Raw genomic sequence first — 18,818 nt, 5'->3', positions numbered from 1 at the left:
TCCCAAAGGTTTATATATGTTTATTCTATCAGGTTTATTGTCACTTCCACCATGGGCTGAGTCTTACAATCTGAATGTATGAACACTTAATAAGAGACCTTAATAAGATACCTGAGTGATTATGAATTTCATGAGAGTATGAGTTCATTTTAATATTAGAGCTCCCAGTTCACTGTGATCACTGTCCCCTGATTCTCCAGTAGAGGCTGTGAGAACCAAGAGATGCAGGGGAATGCATGTCAGGGACAGGGACAGAAGATTTCAAGGTTCCACATTCATTGACAGTTAAAAATCAACATCATCCTTGAAAACCTCTTAAGAATCACTACAATGGCTCTTAAGCTACCATACAGCCTCTCAATGTGCTCTTGGCAGTCAGTCTTGTTGTGTTTTGGTTTTATTTCCAGCATTGTAAAATTTCACTGTGTTTTGTGCTGAGTAGCCCATGCTGTGGTTGTCTTACATTTAGAGGCCAAGTTTTATTGGGGGAGAGGAGGATGCACACAACATATTTAAAACACCAGAACCACACTCAGTGCCGCAAGACGTCCACAGTATGAAAGGACAGGAAGCCAGCACAGGCTGAGAGGACTAAAGCCTCGTGTGAATTCCTTCACGATACTGACTGAACAGTGACTGTGTTCCAGGCACCACTCTATGTACTGGGGAAAGCACAGTACAGAGAATAAAATCCCTGCCATCGCAGAGCTCATGTTCTAGGGAGTGGAGACAGATAATGCAAATATAGAAGGAAATATATACACTACAAATGATGATAAGCGCCAAGGGAAAATAAAAAAGTACAGCAAGATAAAAGAGGCAGGGCACATTTGGGGTGCAGAAGTGTTTCATATTGGGCAGGGAGGGAAGGCTCACTGATATAAGGTACTATCCGAGCAAGTTTTAGAGTTGGTGCCTGAATAAGCCATGCTACTATCTGGAGGAAAAAAATGACTACTAGCTGGAGGAAAAAGTAAGTATAAATGTCCTGAGGAAGGAGGATGCTTGAGCCTGAGATGGGCAACGCCAATCTGCTCTTTGTCTACATAGCCTGGCAAGTGGAACTGACTGCTTTATTTAAAATTATTCTATGTAAAGAATACATAGATTCCTGTAATGTAAATAATTTCCTATGGACAAGGCAGCATTCTAAGTGCTTTATATGTATTGTTAAATTCCAAAAATAAATCCCTGAGGTGGTTATTATTACCTCCATTTACAGAGTGAGTATACGAGGTTAGGGATGTAAGCTAGGTCCTAGATCCTAGATCCCAGAGCCAGAGGCGGTGAAGCCTGATTTAGTATGCATATCATTTGATTCCAGAGACCAAACGACTAAAGCTATATTGCCTACTAGGGCATGTGAATAAGACATGATTCCACTAGGCGTTCCCTGCCATAGACTACTCTTCGGAAACCAGTGAGGTCATTAAGGAATACTATTTATAGCAACACTTAGTAAACAGACAAATCCCATGTGCTATACATGTCTTTATACATACAGGAAGGCAAAAACCAAAGTTTCTTTGTGAAATACCATGCTGAGAATATACAACTTTCTTTCTTTCTTTCTTTCTTTCTTTCTTTCTTTCTTTCTTTCTTTCTTTTCTTTTCTTTTCTTTTTTCTTTTCTTTTCTTTCTTTCTTTTTTTTTTTTTTTGCTGCCTTATCATGGGCAGACTACAGTTGGTGTCTAAACATTTAGTAAATTTTGGTGCTCTTAATACACATGAAATATATATCATTATTAAGATTTATACTTTTGAAATACAATACATAAAGGCTAAACCATAGCTATTACTAACAACATATTAAAATTCTGAAAACTGATACATGTTTCATTATACCAAGGATCAAGGATCAGTTAGCATTATGCACCATTATGTTTTCAAAACTTTTAGTTCAGTATAGGCCTTCAAAACTTGCAATAACAAATTGTCCTTTGATTGTCAAACTTCAGTGATGGTATGTATCATAGTGTTTTGTTAGTATCCCTGCTTTCACCAAGTGACCCTGACTTGTTCTGCGGCGACTGATAGCACCCATCCTCCTGAGCTTGGCTTAGTCCTAGCATTTTCCAGTATGCACATGTGGTGCTAAAGCATGACATGTTTGAAGAGGCAATAAATTTCCATTAAAGCAGAGTTGAAAATTCAAACGAAGTTTTAAAAAGAATGAGTCATGGGTGTCTGGGTGGCTCAGTAGGTTAAGCGTCCGACTCTGGATTTGGGCTCAGCTGATGATCTCAGTTTGTGAGATCCAGCCCTGTGTCAGGCTCTGTGCTGACAGCATGGAGCCTGCTTGGGATTCTCTCTCCCTGTCTCTAAGCCCCTCCCCTGCACATGCTCTCTCTTTCTCTCTCAAAATAAATAAATAAACAGTAAGAAAAAAAAATTGAGTCATAAAATATCTTCATGCTGCACTTCCTACTACGCAAACATCTTCACCATATCCAGCAACTTCAGTTTAGATATATGAGAGAAATACTAAAATTAGTTAAATTAACATTAAGGATGAAAAGATCGATTCTGAATTACTTAATAAAAGTTTTTTGCTGTAATAGTCTATTAATACAACTTTATCAGACAGCTTACAAACCTACAATTGATTTAACATATTTCTAGGTATGTTATTTTTTTTTCTTTTCAAGGACTATTTAAAAAATATATATATTGCTTTATTGATGTGTAGGGAAATTTTAGATTCCTATGCATTTAAACATTTTGTACTGTATTCAAACATCCTGTACTAGACATGAAATCACAATAAAACCTTAATATATAAACTTTTTCTCAAATATATCTACAGATCATAATAAACATATAGTAGTAGAAATAAAATCAAATCTGATATGATGCACCTCTGTTATTCTACTACCACTCTCATTTCAAAATCAAATTCAGTAATAGCAAAACTTCCCAAGAAACTGCCAGGTAAGTAAGAACCTATTATCCAAAGTGTCTGGCCTTCCAAATATGAAAGCAACATTTCATGAAATCATTCTGCTTGCTTCAGTTTTTCTCAGGGCTTATTAAGAAAAGGAAGTAAATTTTCTTTACGAGAAAATGAGCAGCATATTTACTGTGATTGTATGAGTCAAGGTAGTCAAGGGCAAAGTGATCAATACATTTCAAGCAATACAAAATAGTAATTTGTTTGCTATGTTTCTTGAAGTCCCTAAATGGGCTCTGAACACACAACATGACAAGGTGATTGAGTCCATGTGTTTGTAGGTACTGTTGTATAATCTGTAGAAGATGCAAACTTTCAAGCCTCATAACCTAGATAAACCTCTCATGAAAAAATTAAGGAACAATAAAATGCTAAGCCTACATCTGTTATTATCTCTGAGAGGGCAGGGGTCACAACATCTTTGTTTCTCATTATACTCCTGGAGACTATTTTAGAAACTGACTTATAACAGGCACTCTGCTTCTCTACATTTAAAATCTCTACCATGTCACTTCTCCAGTGATTCTCCAACTGGGATCTATAGAGACTGTGAAGTGTGGTGGATATAAGCATATGTTCAAGGGTCTGTGAATTAACCTTAAGAATTTGCCAATTTTGCCAAACAGCATTTCTCCTCAAAATGATTAACATACAAATATTCTAGACAATTTGAATCACCACCTTTTAAATAAGAACTGTCCTCTGATTTCAGTGTCTAGGATTTTATTTGTGATCATTATTGAATTTTTGGTAGGCAATCTTATACAAGAAGCAGAAAGTTAAGAACACAGATTCTGAAGCCAGACTGTCTGGCTTTGTATTCTGGCTCTATGACTAGCCGTGACATACTGGACAAGTTATCCTGCCTTGGTATCCCCATCTGTAAAAATGCAGTAGAACTTAACTTTGAATGTTGTAAGGCTTATATTTCCTATTTTTGAAAAAGACAATTTTCTGGTATCCAATATTATCAGGTTTATTCTTCTACAAGTTATAAAGACAAATTTTCAACTAATTCATAATAGATACACACTTGGAAATATGGACCTATAAAAGCTGTTTATCAACTTTTAAACTTGTCAATATTATTATTCCCCTTAGGTGAATGCTATTTTTTTTTTTACATTATTAGGTGTGAATTAAAAAAGTTCTTAATTTCCAAACACAGAGAGGCAGTTTATACACATTCAAATGTAAATAATAGGTTTAAAGCAATGATAGGATAGTATAGTGCTTAGGGTATAATCCATCATCTGCTGTCCACAAAAGTTCCCTAGAAGCAAGAAATATTTGGGAGCTACTGTGTCAATCAGCATACCATAAAATAAAATGATAGTGTCATATTATTTAATGAAGAGAAAACTCAGCGTACACACATGTCTACAGTAAAGATTTCCAAGACTAACTAAAGTGCTTAATTCTCCTTGGGTAGCAAAATAATTCCATCCTCAAGACCTGTGGAATCTATTGCTCTCAATACAAGCCTAATAATGTTATATTATGCTGAGTGAAATAAGTCAGTCAGAGAAGGACAGATATCGTATGTTTTCACTCATATGTGGATCTTGAGAAACTTAACAGAAGACCATGGGAGAAGGGAAGAGAAAAAAAAAAAGTTACAAACAGAGAGGGAGGGAGGCAAACCATAAAAGACTCTTAATAAATACAGAGAACAAACTGAGGGTTGATGGGGGGTAGGGGAGAGGGGAAAATGGGTGATGTGCATTGAGGAGGGCACTTGTTGTGATGAGCATTGGGTGTTGTATGTAAGCAATGAACCACGGGAATCTACCCCACAAACCAAGAGCACACTTTACACACTGTATGTTAGCCAATTTGACAATCAATTCTATTTAAAAACATGAGATATTAAAGTAGCGACAAGTAACTAATTATAGGTGAGAAGTTATAAATTATTTAAGTATATTTTAGAGAGAGAGAGAGAGAGTGGGTACACATGTGCGCATGTGAGTGGGGGAGGGGCAGGGAGAGAGGGGGAGAGAGAATCCCTAGCAGGCGCCATGATGACAGGGAGATCATGACCTGAGCCAAAATCAAGAATCTGATGATTAACTGACTGAGCCACCCAGGTGCCCCAAGAAGTTATAAATTCTTAATATAAATCTCTTTTTCCATCAGAAAATTAAATTAAAATAGATGTCCATGTATTTAGAATTTAAGTAGAGTGACCTACAGAAATATATGTTAAAAATCCTATGGCCTTTTATTAGTTTCATACTGTTATTTTTCCAAGTAGTTTTTTTTTGTAATGTCTGGTATCATTTTAATAATGCAACTAATCATGGATGAAGATGTATCAATGCATATTATGGATTCGGTTACTACTGCAGGTCTGATTTGCTGATAGTTTGATGGCACAGTTGTGGTTACAAGTGAAAGCACAGCCAGTGCTGATATCTTGCTATCAGGTAGCTGAATCTTGTTAAGAAAAAGAGAAAAAAAAATCATTGGTTTATGGAATTATAGTGGAAAATGCACTATATATATTTAAGAGAAATAATTTGTCTCACAGGAAACTAAGTTATAATATATGTTGAGGATTCTCAGGTGTTTTAGTGGGTTTGTTAGTATTCTTATATAAACAACCAATGAAAATTATACATGGAATCAAGAAATAACCTAGCACAAGAATAGATTCCATAGAGAAGATTCAGCTGTCTCTTTTTCTAATGTTTATTTTGAGAGAGAGAGGGAGAACGAGCGAGCATGAGCAGAAAAGGGGCCGAGGGAGAGAGGGAGAAAGAGAATCCCAAGAAGGCTCCTCTCTCAATGCAGAGCCCAAAGTGGGCTCGATCTCATGACTGCGAGATCATGACCTGAGCTGAAATCAAGAGCCAGATGCTTAACCTACCCAGGCACCCCTCAGCTTTCTCTTTTTTGATCAAATACTTAAGTAGATAAGGATACACTGCTTTAATTGAGCAATAAGAAAAAAAAAAGAACAGTAGTAGTAATAATGTTTCACATCCATTCTAGAACTTGTTGACATCTGTCATACCACACTTTCAAAAACATGGTTGATTATTTCTGCCTGTAATTTAAGCACTGAATTTGTTTTTTTTTTTGTTATGAATTATTAGAAGTAGCTCATATGTATTATTTGGTAAATCATTCTAACAAATATTTTCAAAATTGCTTCTCTTTAAAATTCAGCATTCCTAAACTGAGCAAGTTACTTTTCAGATGAAACCAATTTAATCACTGAGTGACCATTTCAAACTCCTTCTTGTCACGAGATCTCCAATGACATCACATTTGCCCTCTTTAACTTGCCCTTTACTCTTCAAAGAGAAAATGTGCATACGTTGCAAAGTTGCATTTCTGGGTGTTATTTCAGTGGAGATCATTTAAGAAAGTGAAAACAAAAGTGGAGATGAAAACCAGACAGGAACAATGAGAGCTGGTCAAACACAAATTCCTATTCTCTACAATTTTAATTTTTGATGTAACCACAATGCAGGTTCAGGATAGCTTCTAAAACTCTTGAGTATCACAGTAACCATTCGTTGGCACTTGATATTCAAGGAAATAACAGTTGATTATAAGACAAAGACTGAAAAACTGTGTAGCATACACATTTTCCCTCCTCTTAAAGATGTCAATCTTTTCAGCTCTATTCCAGTGCTTCTTAGCAAAGATTATGTTACAGCAAGATGTTTAAATAAATTCTACTCAAGTGACAAAGAGAAAATCTTGATTCTGATATTATCCAATGATAGGAAATTTAGCATTTATACAGCTTGGTCTGGGAGGATAATGTTATCCACGATGAAAACATCTCTCCTTGACCAAAACAGACAGGCTCCTCTGAGCCCTCTTTTTGACTAGGCCTCATCCTTGGGCCTTGTCTGCGGCTTGCCTAGCCCAGCCATAGCACAAGTCCTCCTAAATTCATGTAGTGAGAATCTTCCCACCCTTGATACCTGATCAAGTTCTTTATCACCCATGTTTGTTGGCTATAAATCCTGTGTCTTTACTGTATTTGAGGTGGAACGTGATCTCTCCCTGCCCTCATTGTGATAGTCTTGGCACGAATCAAAGAGTCCTAGTCTTGTTTACCTTTTTAAAAAGTATCAGTAATTTTTTTTCTTGAACAAGGACACAGGACTTTTAGGAGAAATCAATCTACCAATTCACTAATTTTTCAGGATCTGCCCAACTTTTACTTAACTTTAAAGTAAAGTATAATATAATTTTACCTGCAGATATATAAGACAGGGTTCCGACAGATATCAAGGAGTTAGGAGTAGGGGGAAAATAAGGAAACAAACAAACAAAAAAAAGAGGTGAAATGTTACAGGAACATTATTAGAGGGAGGTAATAAAGATTCATACACATATCTTTTGGTTAATGTTTCAGTTTATATTTAGAAAAACTTAGCCCCATAGGACCAGCCAAGGATCAGAAACATAAATGCCTAAAAGGATAATACAAATGGGGGAAACGAGCTGTTGAAATAACCAAAGGGGATATGAAGAATGTGGTGAGTGCGGTGGGGGAAGGGCACAACCTTCTGATGGTGGTACCTCCTAGCCCACCTAGCTGATACTCCCAGGTAGGAATATGGGCCAGTGTGGTTAGATTAGCTGAGTTTTCTCCCAAAACCCCAGGAATCCAGTTACTCTGGAGGAGAAGGAACTAAATTCAATTTTAGTGTGTGGTCCCACAATTCAAATAATTATAGTTATAAATCCATGCAAAGGAGACCCCCACAAAGAAATGTGAGTAAAAATAAACATGCTTGGAATCAGAGAACATAATTAAGTGGAATTTCCCAAAGGTTTTGATGTTCCTCAACCTAAAGTACTCAGCTGATTTTCTTCATAGCCAAGAGCCACTTAAGTTCCTGCCCATGCCTCACACTTCCCCCCTAGCCCGTCCTTTTCTGGTTGTGATTCTGAAACACACACATAGTGCATATACGCACATTCAAAAAGTAATGACTGTGATGAATAACAATGCCCAAGTATGGAAAACCTGTAAATACATCTTCCGTTAGCCCAACTACGTGACCCAGGTGAAAACTACCCCATACCAACAGTTAATAAACAAGTGGATTGTAACCAACCATCTTTGTCTTCTAAGCATGAAGATTTATATAAGATAATAAACAGAAAAAAAATAGCAACAACTTCAGAAATACATTTCTTTCTGGTTTATCTAATATACTCAAAATAGAAGTATAAAAAACAAACTACAATGTAAGCAGAGAAAGGTAAATGCACCAAAAACTAGACATTGTAACTTGTGAAGTGAAAAGAGCTGCACTGTCTAAATAATTTGGGAAGAAGATCTGCAGTGGAAAGGAGTCTGAAGACAGATATGGGTGAGACAAGACTAAAACTGATCCTGGTGTAACTGAAGCTATCAGGGAAAGTGAGCATCTATCTTGCTGAAATTAGACAAGATTTAGATATCTTTTTTCTCCCAATGTGTGCATAAATATACATATCAATGTGATGAAGCCTGTTTATGAACTGAAGCAGAGTAAGTGTTTGTTGACTTAATTGCGTACCTGTGAATAAACAACAGTCTCATTTCGGTGATATCTCTGGGTCCATTTAATAAAACCAGGTAAAATGTGGGGGGAAACTAATGGCAATTTCTCTCTTGATTGAAACCAGTTTATTTTGGATTTGTTAACTTACCTCATTCCATTTTCTAACTATAAATATAGAGATGCAGTTGAAGCTGAAATAACTAGTGAGAGTGGGAAATATGTGTGCAATATAAAAACACATTTTACTCATGAAGTCAATCTGGTGATTCTGGGATCCACATATTATTAATGTCTGGAAGTCAAGAGACACATGGTATATAATTTTACCACATCACAGAAGCTTGTGGAAACTTTTGGAAGAGGCCATATGGTTCTTCCTCCATTTACAAGCAGAAATGTGGTTTAACTGCTTCACAAATTATTATTAAAACCCCCACCCTTTTCCCCCCAACAAAATGACAATCTCAGTACTTTCCTCCCCCCCAAATCCCTTATATGGTCAAATCTGAATCTGTCCTGTTTAACTTAATTTCATGGTCTTTTGTTCTAATTAGGGTGGAAGAATATCTTTTCCATCAATAAACAACTGTAACTCGAAATATTTTCTATCTCTTCCATCAGTACAGTCCAAACAATTAATTCTTCACCTGCCCCCCAATCCCAGCCTTAGTGGTTATTTTTACTGAATAGCCATCTCCTCTTACCCTCCCCTCCCGCCCCACCACGTTTACCATAAAAAGGGTAGTCCAAATTGAAAGTAATACATTGTAGAATATGTTGGCCATCTTATAACACAACTGCAACTCTCTTATGTAGGAAGCTCATTTATTTGAGTTTCATATTTCTCATTTTATCTCTTGACATATAATCATTGCTAAAGAGCCCAAATGGATAACATTGGCTTTGATTTTATAATAATGCTTTGAAATAATTTATGTTCTAGATGCCTAGGAAAAGTATAATGTACGTATGTAATTTTCTACTGGATAATCTGATCCTTGGAACAGATTCCCCTTTAATTCATATATAATAACTGCACATGATAGAACATTTATAAAATATTATACATGTTAGATAAAGAATGAATACAACATCTAGCATAAAAGTTGGAGAGGTTGAATCAAAATGAGAAGTAATCTCCCAGTTATTTGAGAACTTTATTTAAAATTATCACAAAATAAATGGCTTAATGACATATCTTACAAAACTATTATTCTGTTGGCATTTATCACATATAGATATGTCAGACCTATATCAATTACTACCTACTGTGCATCTCAGCACACCAGCCATCCACAGGTCTTTGACCTCAAATTCTCTTTCCACAGGATCAGCAGACAAGCAAGTAACTGATATAAGTAATTTACCACCTAAGCTTATGCTTCCTCTTTTTCTAATTTTTTCCCCCTTTTATATCTTCAGTCTACTTTCTGTTCTTTAGTCCCTGGGGAGAAAATGATCTTTGAGAATCTTTGGTATTTCCTTTTCTCTATCCTGTACTTGGACACATTTTTAATCTCTAATATTTAAACACACACACATCTCAACACCTGCCTTTAATATTTAATAAATATATACTTGACAATTTTTGGTATTTCCCTGTCTCTTTGATTTACCTGCAAACTTACAGAATAATTTTACACTCTCTGTTTCCAATTCTCCATTTCCTTAACACATTACAAACTTCTGCCCACATCACCGTCACAAAACTGTACCAGGTGGCCAATGGCATCTTATTCTCTGATTATCAGTGGACATTCTTAGTCTCTGTTTTCCTTTACCTTTAGCAGCACTGAAAATTGCTCATTAATACTGATTTCTATGTTCTGTCACTCTCATGTCTTCCTTATCCTGCATTCCAAATGTAGACATTCCCAGGGATTTGAAACTGTCTCTCTTCTCTACCTTTGTACAGCTTTCCCTCAGTGATCTTAACTACTGCTGTGGCACTATCTCCTTTCTGCAAACAACTCCCACATCTCTAATCCTAACTGGGGCCTTTCCTCCAACTGCCTACTTGATAGGAATGTCCCATGGACAAATATAATATCCTACTTCTTACTCAGAATCTGCTGGGTCCAAACTTAACCTTTTTGTCTTGAAATAAACATACTCCTCCAACTGCCGCAGTTCTGTTCAGGGTATTTCTTTTTCCTTCTTCCAAGTTACCTATATTCGAAATTTTGGAACACTCACTGGGCCAACTAATTTTCCTACTCACATCCCATCAAATAATCTACTTATTTCCCCTGCATATTCTTTTCCATTCCACTATGTTTCTGTACTTTTGGATTATACCTTCTGCTTAAACTATTACAATGACTTTTTTTTTTTTTGGTTTGCCCAAGGTGGCATCTTTCAACTCTACTTTTCCAAATGCAACCCACGTTCTTCATTACATCATATAAATGGCCATCCTAACTTATCACTTTCATTATGTCATCCTGTTCAACATACTTCTGGAATACAAACTCCTAATTCTTGGTATGGCATTCAATGCCTTTCATCTGGTTTTATTTTCATTTCCAGTTCTATCTTCCCCTATTCTTCCTCTCTGCCCCCAACCCTGGCCAATATATAAACTATATCTGCTTACTATTCCTTGTGCTTCAATCATTTTCTCAGCTCCATGTCCTTATTCATGTATATGTCCCTACCTGCCAGAATTCTCTTTTCTCCTCCTCCTTCTAAAATCTTTGCCTATAAACATCCTATCATTTCATGATTATCTAAGTTTCCTACTCGGACTCAGTGCCTTCCAGGGTTCAGCTGAAAGTGATTTCTCTCTCCTGAATACTTTTCTAGCACTACCTTACAGCATTCACAAAGTACGTATTATGCAGCATTATTTACTGCCCTGAATTGTGGGGATATGAATCTAAGTATTCTCTCCTCCATTGTCTCCTCACATGAGATAGTACATTTCTCCAGGTCAGGGTTAATTTTTCATAACTGAAATCCCAGTGCACTTGGCATAGAGTCTTTCACAAATCTGGCACTTGATAAAAAAAAATAAATTAAATTAATTCAGATGGCAAACAATTACATCCAGAAAAATACAAGATTTTTAGACAGGATCATTAACAGTTACCTCTTTCTAGCTTCTAGAGTTTGCTAAAAGCCAAGTACAAGTAGGTGACTTTGTATTATGCAAATTCCCCATTCTTCACATTAGAAAAAAAATTAAAAATCCATAAGTTAATGCAGAATTTGGCTTAATTCCCACAGGAGGAACAAAACTATTTCATTTAAATGTTCCCTCTAGTCCTCAAGAGTCAGCATTTTTTAATGTGCATAAGTGAGAGAAGATAAAGAGTGTTGTCTTTTTAAAGTAACCTCGACAGAGAGATCAGTTTTATTTACACAAATGAAAAACTAAGAGTGGAAAAACTTAAAATGGCAATTTTGGTAAAGAGTTTTCCCATTATAAAAATGCTTTAATGTAGTATGACATTTAAGACTAGAGTATTCCCTCCTACCTCCCCCAAAAATCAAATAAATAGAATTAAAAAATTTAATGGTCCCATTTTGGTAATAAAATGTAACTGTATACTTCAGTAAATGACAATGTACTTTATACCCCTGTAAAGAGACAATATCATAATCTAACCCTTAAAATTATGTGTGCCCACTAATTTAGACTTTCATTAGTTTAGCATTTGTTCACTGGAATTCTTTGTACATAAAATATCCCAAGAAGTCAGTTGACAGTTTTAAAGCAAATTGCATGAAAAAACATATGGCTTTTGTAGAATAGAAAGGAATAAAGAAATTCATCGTGGGACATGCTGAAAAAATGGAATAGGTATTTTATTAAGAGAGAAATACATGCCACAAATAACAATATTGTTAATATGGTGATAGTAAGTGGCAGGACACAAGGTTGCAGCCACATATTTTACTGTGTACAATCATGATCTGACATGAGCATTGCCAACGGTCCCCCACATACCGCTACTGATTGTTATAGTTGGACGTTCTAACAACAGAAGAAAATGCCCTTTGAAAAATAAGATTAGATTACTGTGTAGACAAGAAAAATAGAAAAGACAGTGAAACTACTTAGAGAGAAGGGGAATGGAGGTCTGTTTACTGTGTCCTCTTCCAAGCAGGGAACTGAAATTTATTAAGTTAAAGCACAGAAATAACATAGAATGTTTTCAGGACAAAGAGAATAACAGCTATGATCAAGATAAATGTTCGATGGATGCTTTAATTTGGATCAGATGCTAACCACTAATAAATCACTATATGGACTATTGTTTTAAATAGGTCTCCTTGGTTCAGAACACAAACTTATATATTACTGCCAATGTCTTTATTTTTTAATCAGTCTTGCCATGGTGGCAACTTACTTACCTAGATTACATACAGAAAACCAAAACACAATTCATAAAACAGATTAGGGAAAGACCACATCTGTTGACCCACAACTGTAACATCATTTACTTATTGTTAAATTTGAACTTCCTATTCTATCCGAATCCATAAAATACTTAATTTATTGCTACCAGATAAAGGAAGTAGAATTTGAATAAATGCATTTTTTTCCAAGGCATGTTTATGAAGAAACTTTTTGGGGTTTCAGAAAAAAATGGCTTTACGTTGGGAGATTAAATATTGATTTTATGATTTGGCTGGCCATTTAAAATAAACAAGCTCATGAGTCTGGCTTAAATCTGGAATGCCTCAGCGTCTTTTTCATTTTTTTAGGTCAGGTCAAATAGCTCAGATAGCTCTTTTCTCATTAATTCATTATAATGTGCTGAAGAAGACCATCTGATCAACTACTTAGCAAAAATAAAAGTGATACTCAAGTGACTGATACTCAGTGAGTAAAAGTTGAACTTAACATCACCATTTTTATGTATATTGTGGGCCTTATATTAACCATTGTGAAGAGAACAAAAAAAAAAGGTTAGAAAAAAAAAAACCCTTGATTCTCATCTTCAGTTGAAGTTATAATAATTAAAGATTTCATATTCAACCCTTAGAAATGCTATACAGGGGCACCTGGGTGACTCAGTTGGCTAAGCAGCCGACTTCGGCTCAGTCATGATTTCAAGGTTCCAGGAGTTTGAGCCCTGCGGAGCACTCTGTGCTGACAGCTCAGAGCCTGGAGCCACCTTTGGATTCTGTGTCTCCCTCTCTTTCTCTGCCCCTTCTATGCTCACACTCTATGTCTCAAAAATAAATACACAATAAAAAAAATTAAAAAAAAATAATGCTATAAAAAGAGGCCCATCTCAGGCATTCACAAAGCTATGCCCCCTGCCTATCTCTCCCTGTACCTCCAAACTCCCCTTTTCTTGCTCCATTTTTTCCTAAAGCACTTAATCACTGTCTGATGCCATATATACTTTACTTGTTTTTCTGCTTCATCTCCTCAGACTAAATTGTAAGCTCCTAACAGACAGGAACTCAGGTCAGTTTTATGCATTGCTGTGTATTCAGTGCCTGGAATAGTGCTTGGCACTAACAGGTACTCAGTAAATATTTACCAAATACATAAATGAGGGAATCATTTTTCTTTTTCGTTTCCTAGACTTTTGGTTTGCATTTCCTAAGATATAACTGCATTTTTTCCAGCAAGCATTCTCTTAGGCACAGAGAGGCCTGGGTTATCATGGGATCCCACTCTCCAGTTATGATACTGAGTGAGCTACTAATTTCTCCAAGATTCAGCAGAACGGGGACCACAGAAGTACCTGTGGGTTGTTGTGAGAAATCAGTGAAGTACTTAACATGATGCCTGACACATAATCAGTGTTTAATAAATTTCAGCTATTATTGTTCTTACCATTACAACTATTGAATTATTTTCTTCTGTTGCAAACAGTTCACTGATTCTTGAAGTACCTCATAATTAATGAAACTGGGGGCACGGACATTGAGGGCTAAGATTGCATGTGGTTATATCTGCTTAAAAAAAAAAGCTACTCCCCCTGTGGGTAGCGTTCAGGGAACATTAATCCTCCTCTTTTGTGCTCCCACAGGACTGTATATACCTCTGCTTAGGAATTGCCACACTGTGTTTCAACTAGTTGATTATGTTCCGTCTTCTCTGCTACATTATGTAGTCTTTTAGGGAATGAAATCAAATCTCTGTATCCTATCACAAAGCAGGCACTCTATAGTCGTTTGCCCAACGGATGAGTTACTGTATAAAAATGAGACTTATCCCATTATTTGTAGTCACATCACACATGCATTTTCATTACTGTTTCAAAATTAATTTCTCAATAGACAGTCTAGATCTGGAGAGTAAGGGGAGAAGGTTTAATGTTGGAGGGTGATGCAGAGCAGGGTGTATGAGAATAAAAGCAACACGCCGGAGGTCAGTGATGTGCGGCGAATAAAAAAAGGCTTAGAAGACAGATATAAAACCAGTTATTTTCTCATAGATGGTTACTCTATTTCAATAGTAATGATCTAATTTATATCCATCCCATTTTATGGAAGTGTGACTACTCAGGGAAAAATTCTAATAAAAACATACTTGATAAAGTTGACAAGCACAGTTATTAGAAATGAGGACCGTGGAATAGGAAAGAGGCATGACTCAAGGTTTGAGTGTATGTAAAGATCAAAAAAAGCTTCTGATGTTAGGAAGTCCTTAGGTATTAAACGCCACAGCAAAAATACTTTCAAGGAACTAATTTTAAAGCCAATCAGATGCCAAGTATTTAATAACACTAAGACGTGTATTCAAATGATAAAACTGTATGGTGGTTTATACAAGATAGAAAACAGCAATTTGTACCTCTGCAAAAAGAAAGAGGCTTGAGACCGGCAGATTTGATTGTTGAATTAGCCATTTAGTGGGTATTCGGAATAAGGGACCAGAGAGGAAAAAGCCCAGCATCAGGAGACTTCTTTATCTAAAGCTATCACATGCTGTGAATCTATCCCTTTGAGTAACGTTTCTCATTAGCGAAGTACTTACATTAGGTCTCAGTCTGGCCGCCAGATCATAGTACTTCTCGGCTGCTTCATTGAGGCTAGCCTGCCTGTTAAAGATTAAAAAAAAAAAAAAATCAAACTATATCATTTATTTTAAAATTGCAGAGAGGTGAACAGAATCATTACCTTTTTAAAATATTAACTTTTTACAATATTACAATCATACCAATATTAATTTTTTAAAATATTACAATCATACCAATCAAACCTTAAGTTGCTTTAGCAAAAAAAATTGCTTTAGCAATTCAATACATTAAATTGAATGTAAGCAATGTACTTATTGTGTTTAAGGCATTATAAATAGTATTTCAACATAATGTACTCAGTAGGCATTATTAGTTTAAATTTACATATTAGGGATTAGAAGTGTTATTCTTCTTTTCTAATCTAACACAGATAATGTTATAGGGTTGGGAGTCTCCATTTTCAACATGATATCCCAGAAAAATCTTAAGTTTTTAAAATAAAATGTCTGTATCTATCCAGAAATACATTTTGTTTCCAGTTTAGGAGGGGAACCATCCATTGTGTGTAGCCTACAGGAGGAAAAAAAAAAAAAAAAGTTCAGATTCTTCCTCTGCTGCCTCTCTGTACCAGGGTGGGCACATGACATAGTCTCAGCTAACTGCATGTTCTTGCTTGGGGCTTTCATTTCTCAATGAGAGAAGATGAAAGAATGGCTAGAATTCACTGACAATCGTGGAAGCAATAAGCTATCTCTTGGTCAGACCCCCTCTGTAAACAGTCGCTGTCGCATGTCCTACTTCTTCACATTTCTGGGGCTACCTTGTCTCCTGCTGATTCAAGCTATGTTCTCCAGCCTATAGAGAGTTCTGTAGTTCCTACATCCTTCAAATAGCCAGTTCATCTTGACTAACACTGAATACCAGGAGTGGTGCGGTTGCCTTATACAATAAGATACACTGAATGTTACTGATAAGTTTATGCATTGTCTATTCTTGCAATTCAAAACAGACCCCTAGACTCAGCCAACGGGTTATGAGGAGAAATCAAGTGTCAGAGTCCTGAGGAAGCTCGGCCAATTAGCCATCAACGTAGCATGTTTTTCAATCATGCAACGGTGCTTCAGAAAACCTTCAAAGATGGTAAGTAATAAGAGCTACAAGCTCTTGCTGGTATGTGGTAATCCAGTGACTGTATTTGAAGAGTATAGAGATGCTATAGACAAATGTCAAATTCATCGTCAGATGATGCATATAGCACACCTACAATGTAAACAGTAGTAATCAATGGCTTGGGGTCTGAAGTAAAACTAGAGTAGTCTCTTTTGAAATTGTTCAAAAGCTTCTGACGGAGTACGATGGAATATTACTCAGCTATAAAAAAACAATGAGATCTTGCCATTTGCAATAACATGGATGGACCTAGAGGGTATAATGCCAAATGAAATAAGTCAGAGAGAGAAATATAAATACCATATGATTTCACTCATACATGGAATTTAGAAACAAAGAAAAAAGGCAAAACAACCCCTCACAGACCATTTTTAAAAAATGTTTATTTATTTACGTTGAGAGAGAGAGAGAGAGAGAGAGAGAGAAAGAGTACGAGCAGGGGGAGGGGCAGAGAGAGAAGGAGAGACAGAATCCCAAGCATATTCCACACTGTCAGCGGAGAACTGGATATGGAGCTCAAACTCACAAAACATGAGATCATGACCTGAGCCGAAACCAAGAGAGGGGGACACTTAAACAACTGAGCCACCCAGGCCCCCACCACCACAGACTCAAATACAGAGAACAACAAACTGGTGGTTGCCAGAGGGAAGCTGGGTGGGGGATGGGTGAAATAGATAAGGGGATTGAGAGCACACTTACCCTGAAGGACACTGAGTAATATATAGAAATGTTTAATCATTGTATCCTACACTTGAAGGTAATTAACACTGTATGTTAATTATACTGAATACAAAATAAAGAAATACCCAGACTGGTGGGACTGGGGGTGGGGAAGCTTTTGGGGTGAGAAGATGGCAAAGAGGTCAGGAATAAAGAGCAGAAACAAAAATTAATGCTCTCAATTAGAAAATCACATTCAGATTTTAAAAGAGAAGGCTCAATTAGCCTATAAAATTGAATTTGCACTTTGGTCAAGTGCAAATAAAAACTATAAAGACATACCCCATGCAACCATATAAATTATATGAATAACTGAAGATAACATCTCTCTGGAGACCAGGACATATTTTTCTAATTTTTAAAGGAAAAATAATTAGAAACATTGCTATTTTTAATGGGGTTACAGAGAAAGTAAAAACCCTTGACCTAAGGCTCTACTGGACTCATGACAGTTACAATGTGCTGTTGCAATTTATATTCTCATAAATGTTGAAGTTCAATTTCAATATGTCAAGAAATGTACTTTAGTCTGGTATGAAACAGTAAAAATTTCCTTGCTAGGGTATTTAATGAAGGTTCGCTCCACCAAATTATAGAATCACTTTGGTTCAAATTCATTTGGAAATCTGAACCAGAATTCATTAGGTCATGCCCTGGAAGGGTTTTCTCCAGAGGAAAATAAAAGGCAGGGAGGTAGGAAATTAGTGTAACTTAATACTACAAAGAAGTAAGTTACTTTGAAGCAAAATCGACCAATACATGTCTAACATGGGAAGTACAGCAACCATTAATATTCATCTTTATGGACATTTAAATTCATCAGGTAGATAAGGAGAAACTGAGGAATTCACTATACAATGTGCCTTTAAAATAACAATGAACACAACAGGAAAAAAAAAGGTTTTTTTCCCCAAAAGTAGTTGTTAGTTTTTAAAGTCTTCATTGTCTTTAGTAGTTTAATTCCCAAAGGAAATATCTAGTTTAGGAGTCTTAATTTCTTAAGCTATAAGTAAAATTGATGATATTCTAACGAAATAGAAAAAAAATAGAATTTATTAGATTTGTCACATAACTGTGAAAATTAATTTTCACTCTAGGACTGTAGGGGAAAGAGTATGCCAATTCCACCCACTGTGTGTTCACTTATATTCTTGTTTTATTCTCTAGACGAGAGACAAAACTCATGAGGAACTGTCCAGTGTCCACTCTACAGTATATGTTGTATTTCTTACTCACCTCTGCAAGAAACATCATGGGACTGCTTAATAAATCTTAATCGCAAAAATTACTGAATCATTATTCAACATTTGAAACTGAGGAAATTAGCAATCTTCTGCTAGTTGCTCAGGGGATTCTTGAATTGTAAAGAACCTCAACCTCTGAAATGTTAGGACTAACTGCAGAACCCAGGTTGCCAGGACTGCTAGGATAGAACTATTTAAAGAAGCTGATGAATAACTTTTCCTGAATACCTATACCCTTTCTTTCTTCACTGTTTTGTCTCTAGGACAGAAAATTTCTAA

The 18,818-nt window shown here is 36.1% G+C and overlaps 1 protein-coding gene across 2 annotated transcripts in view; it reads right to left on the bottom strand.

The window, feature by feature from the left end:
• Nucleotides 1-18,818, bottom strand: part of TMTC2 (transmembrane O-mannosyltransferase targeting cadherins 2) — a 398,739-nt gene that overhangs the window by 40,820 nt on the left and 339,101 nt on the right. For both annotated transcript variants that reach the window (XM_007085593.3, XM_042992821.1), the window contains exon 11: nucleotides 15,420-15,483. In XM_007085593.3, coding sequence (XP_007085655.1) covers nucleotides 15,420-15,483 — 64 coding nt within the window. The remainder of the gene's footprint in view (nucleotides 1-15,419; nucleotides 15,484-18,818) is intronic.

This window comes from Panthera tigris, chromosome B4, assembly GCF_018350195.1.
Source record: "Panthera tigris isolate Pti1 chromosome B4, P.tigris_Pti1_mat1.1, whole genome shotgun sequence".
Taxonomy (NCBI): domain Eukaryota; kingdom Metazoa; phylum Chordata; class Mammalia; order Carnivora; family Felidae; genus Panthera; species Panthera tigris.
This window is presented reverse-complemented; position numbering and strand designations above follow the sequence as displayed.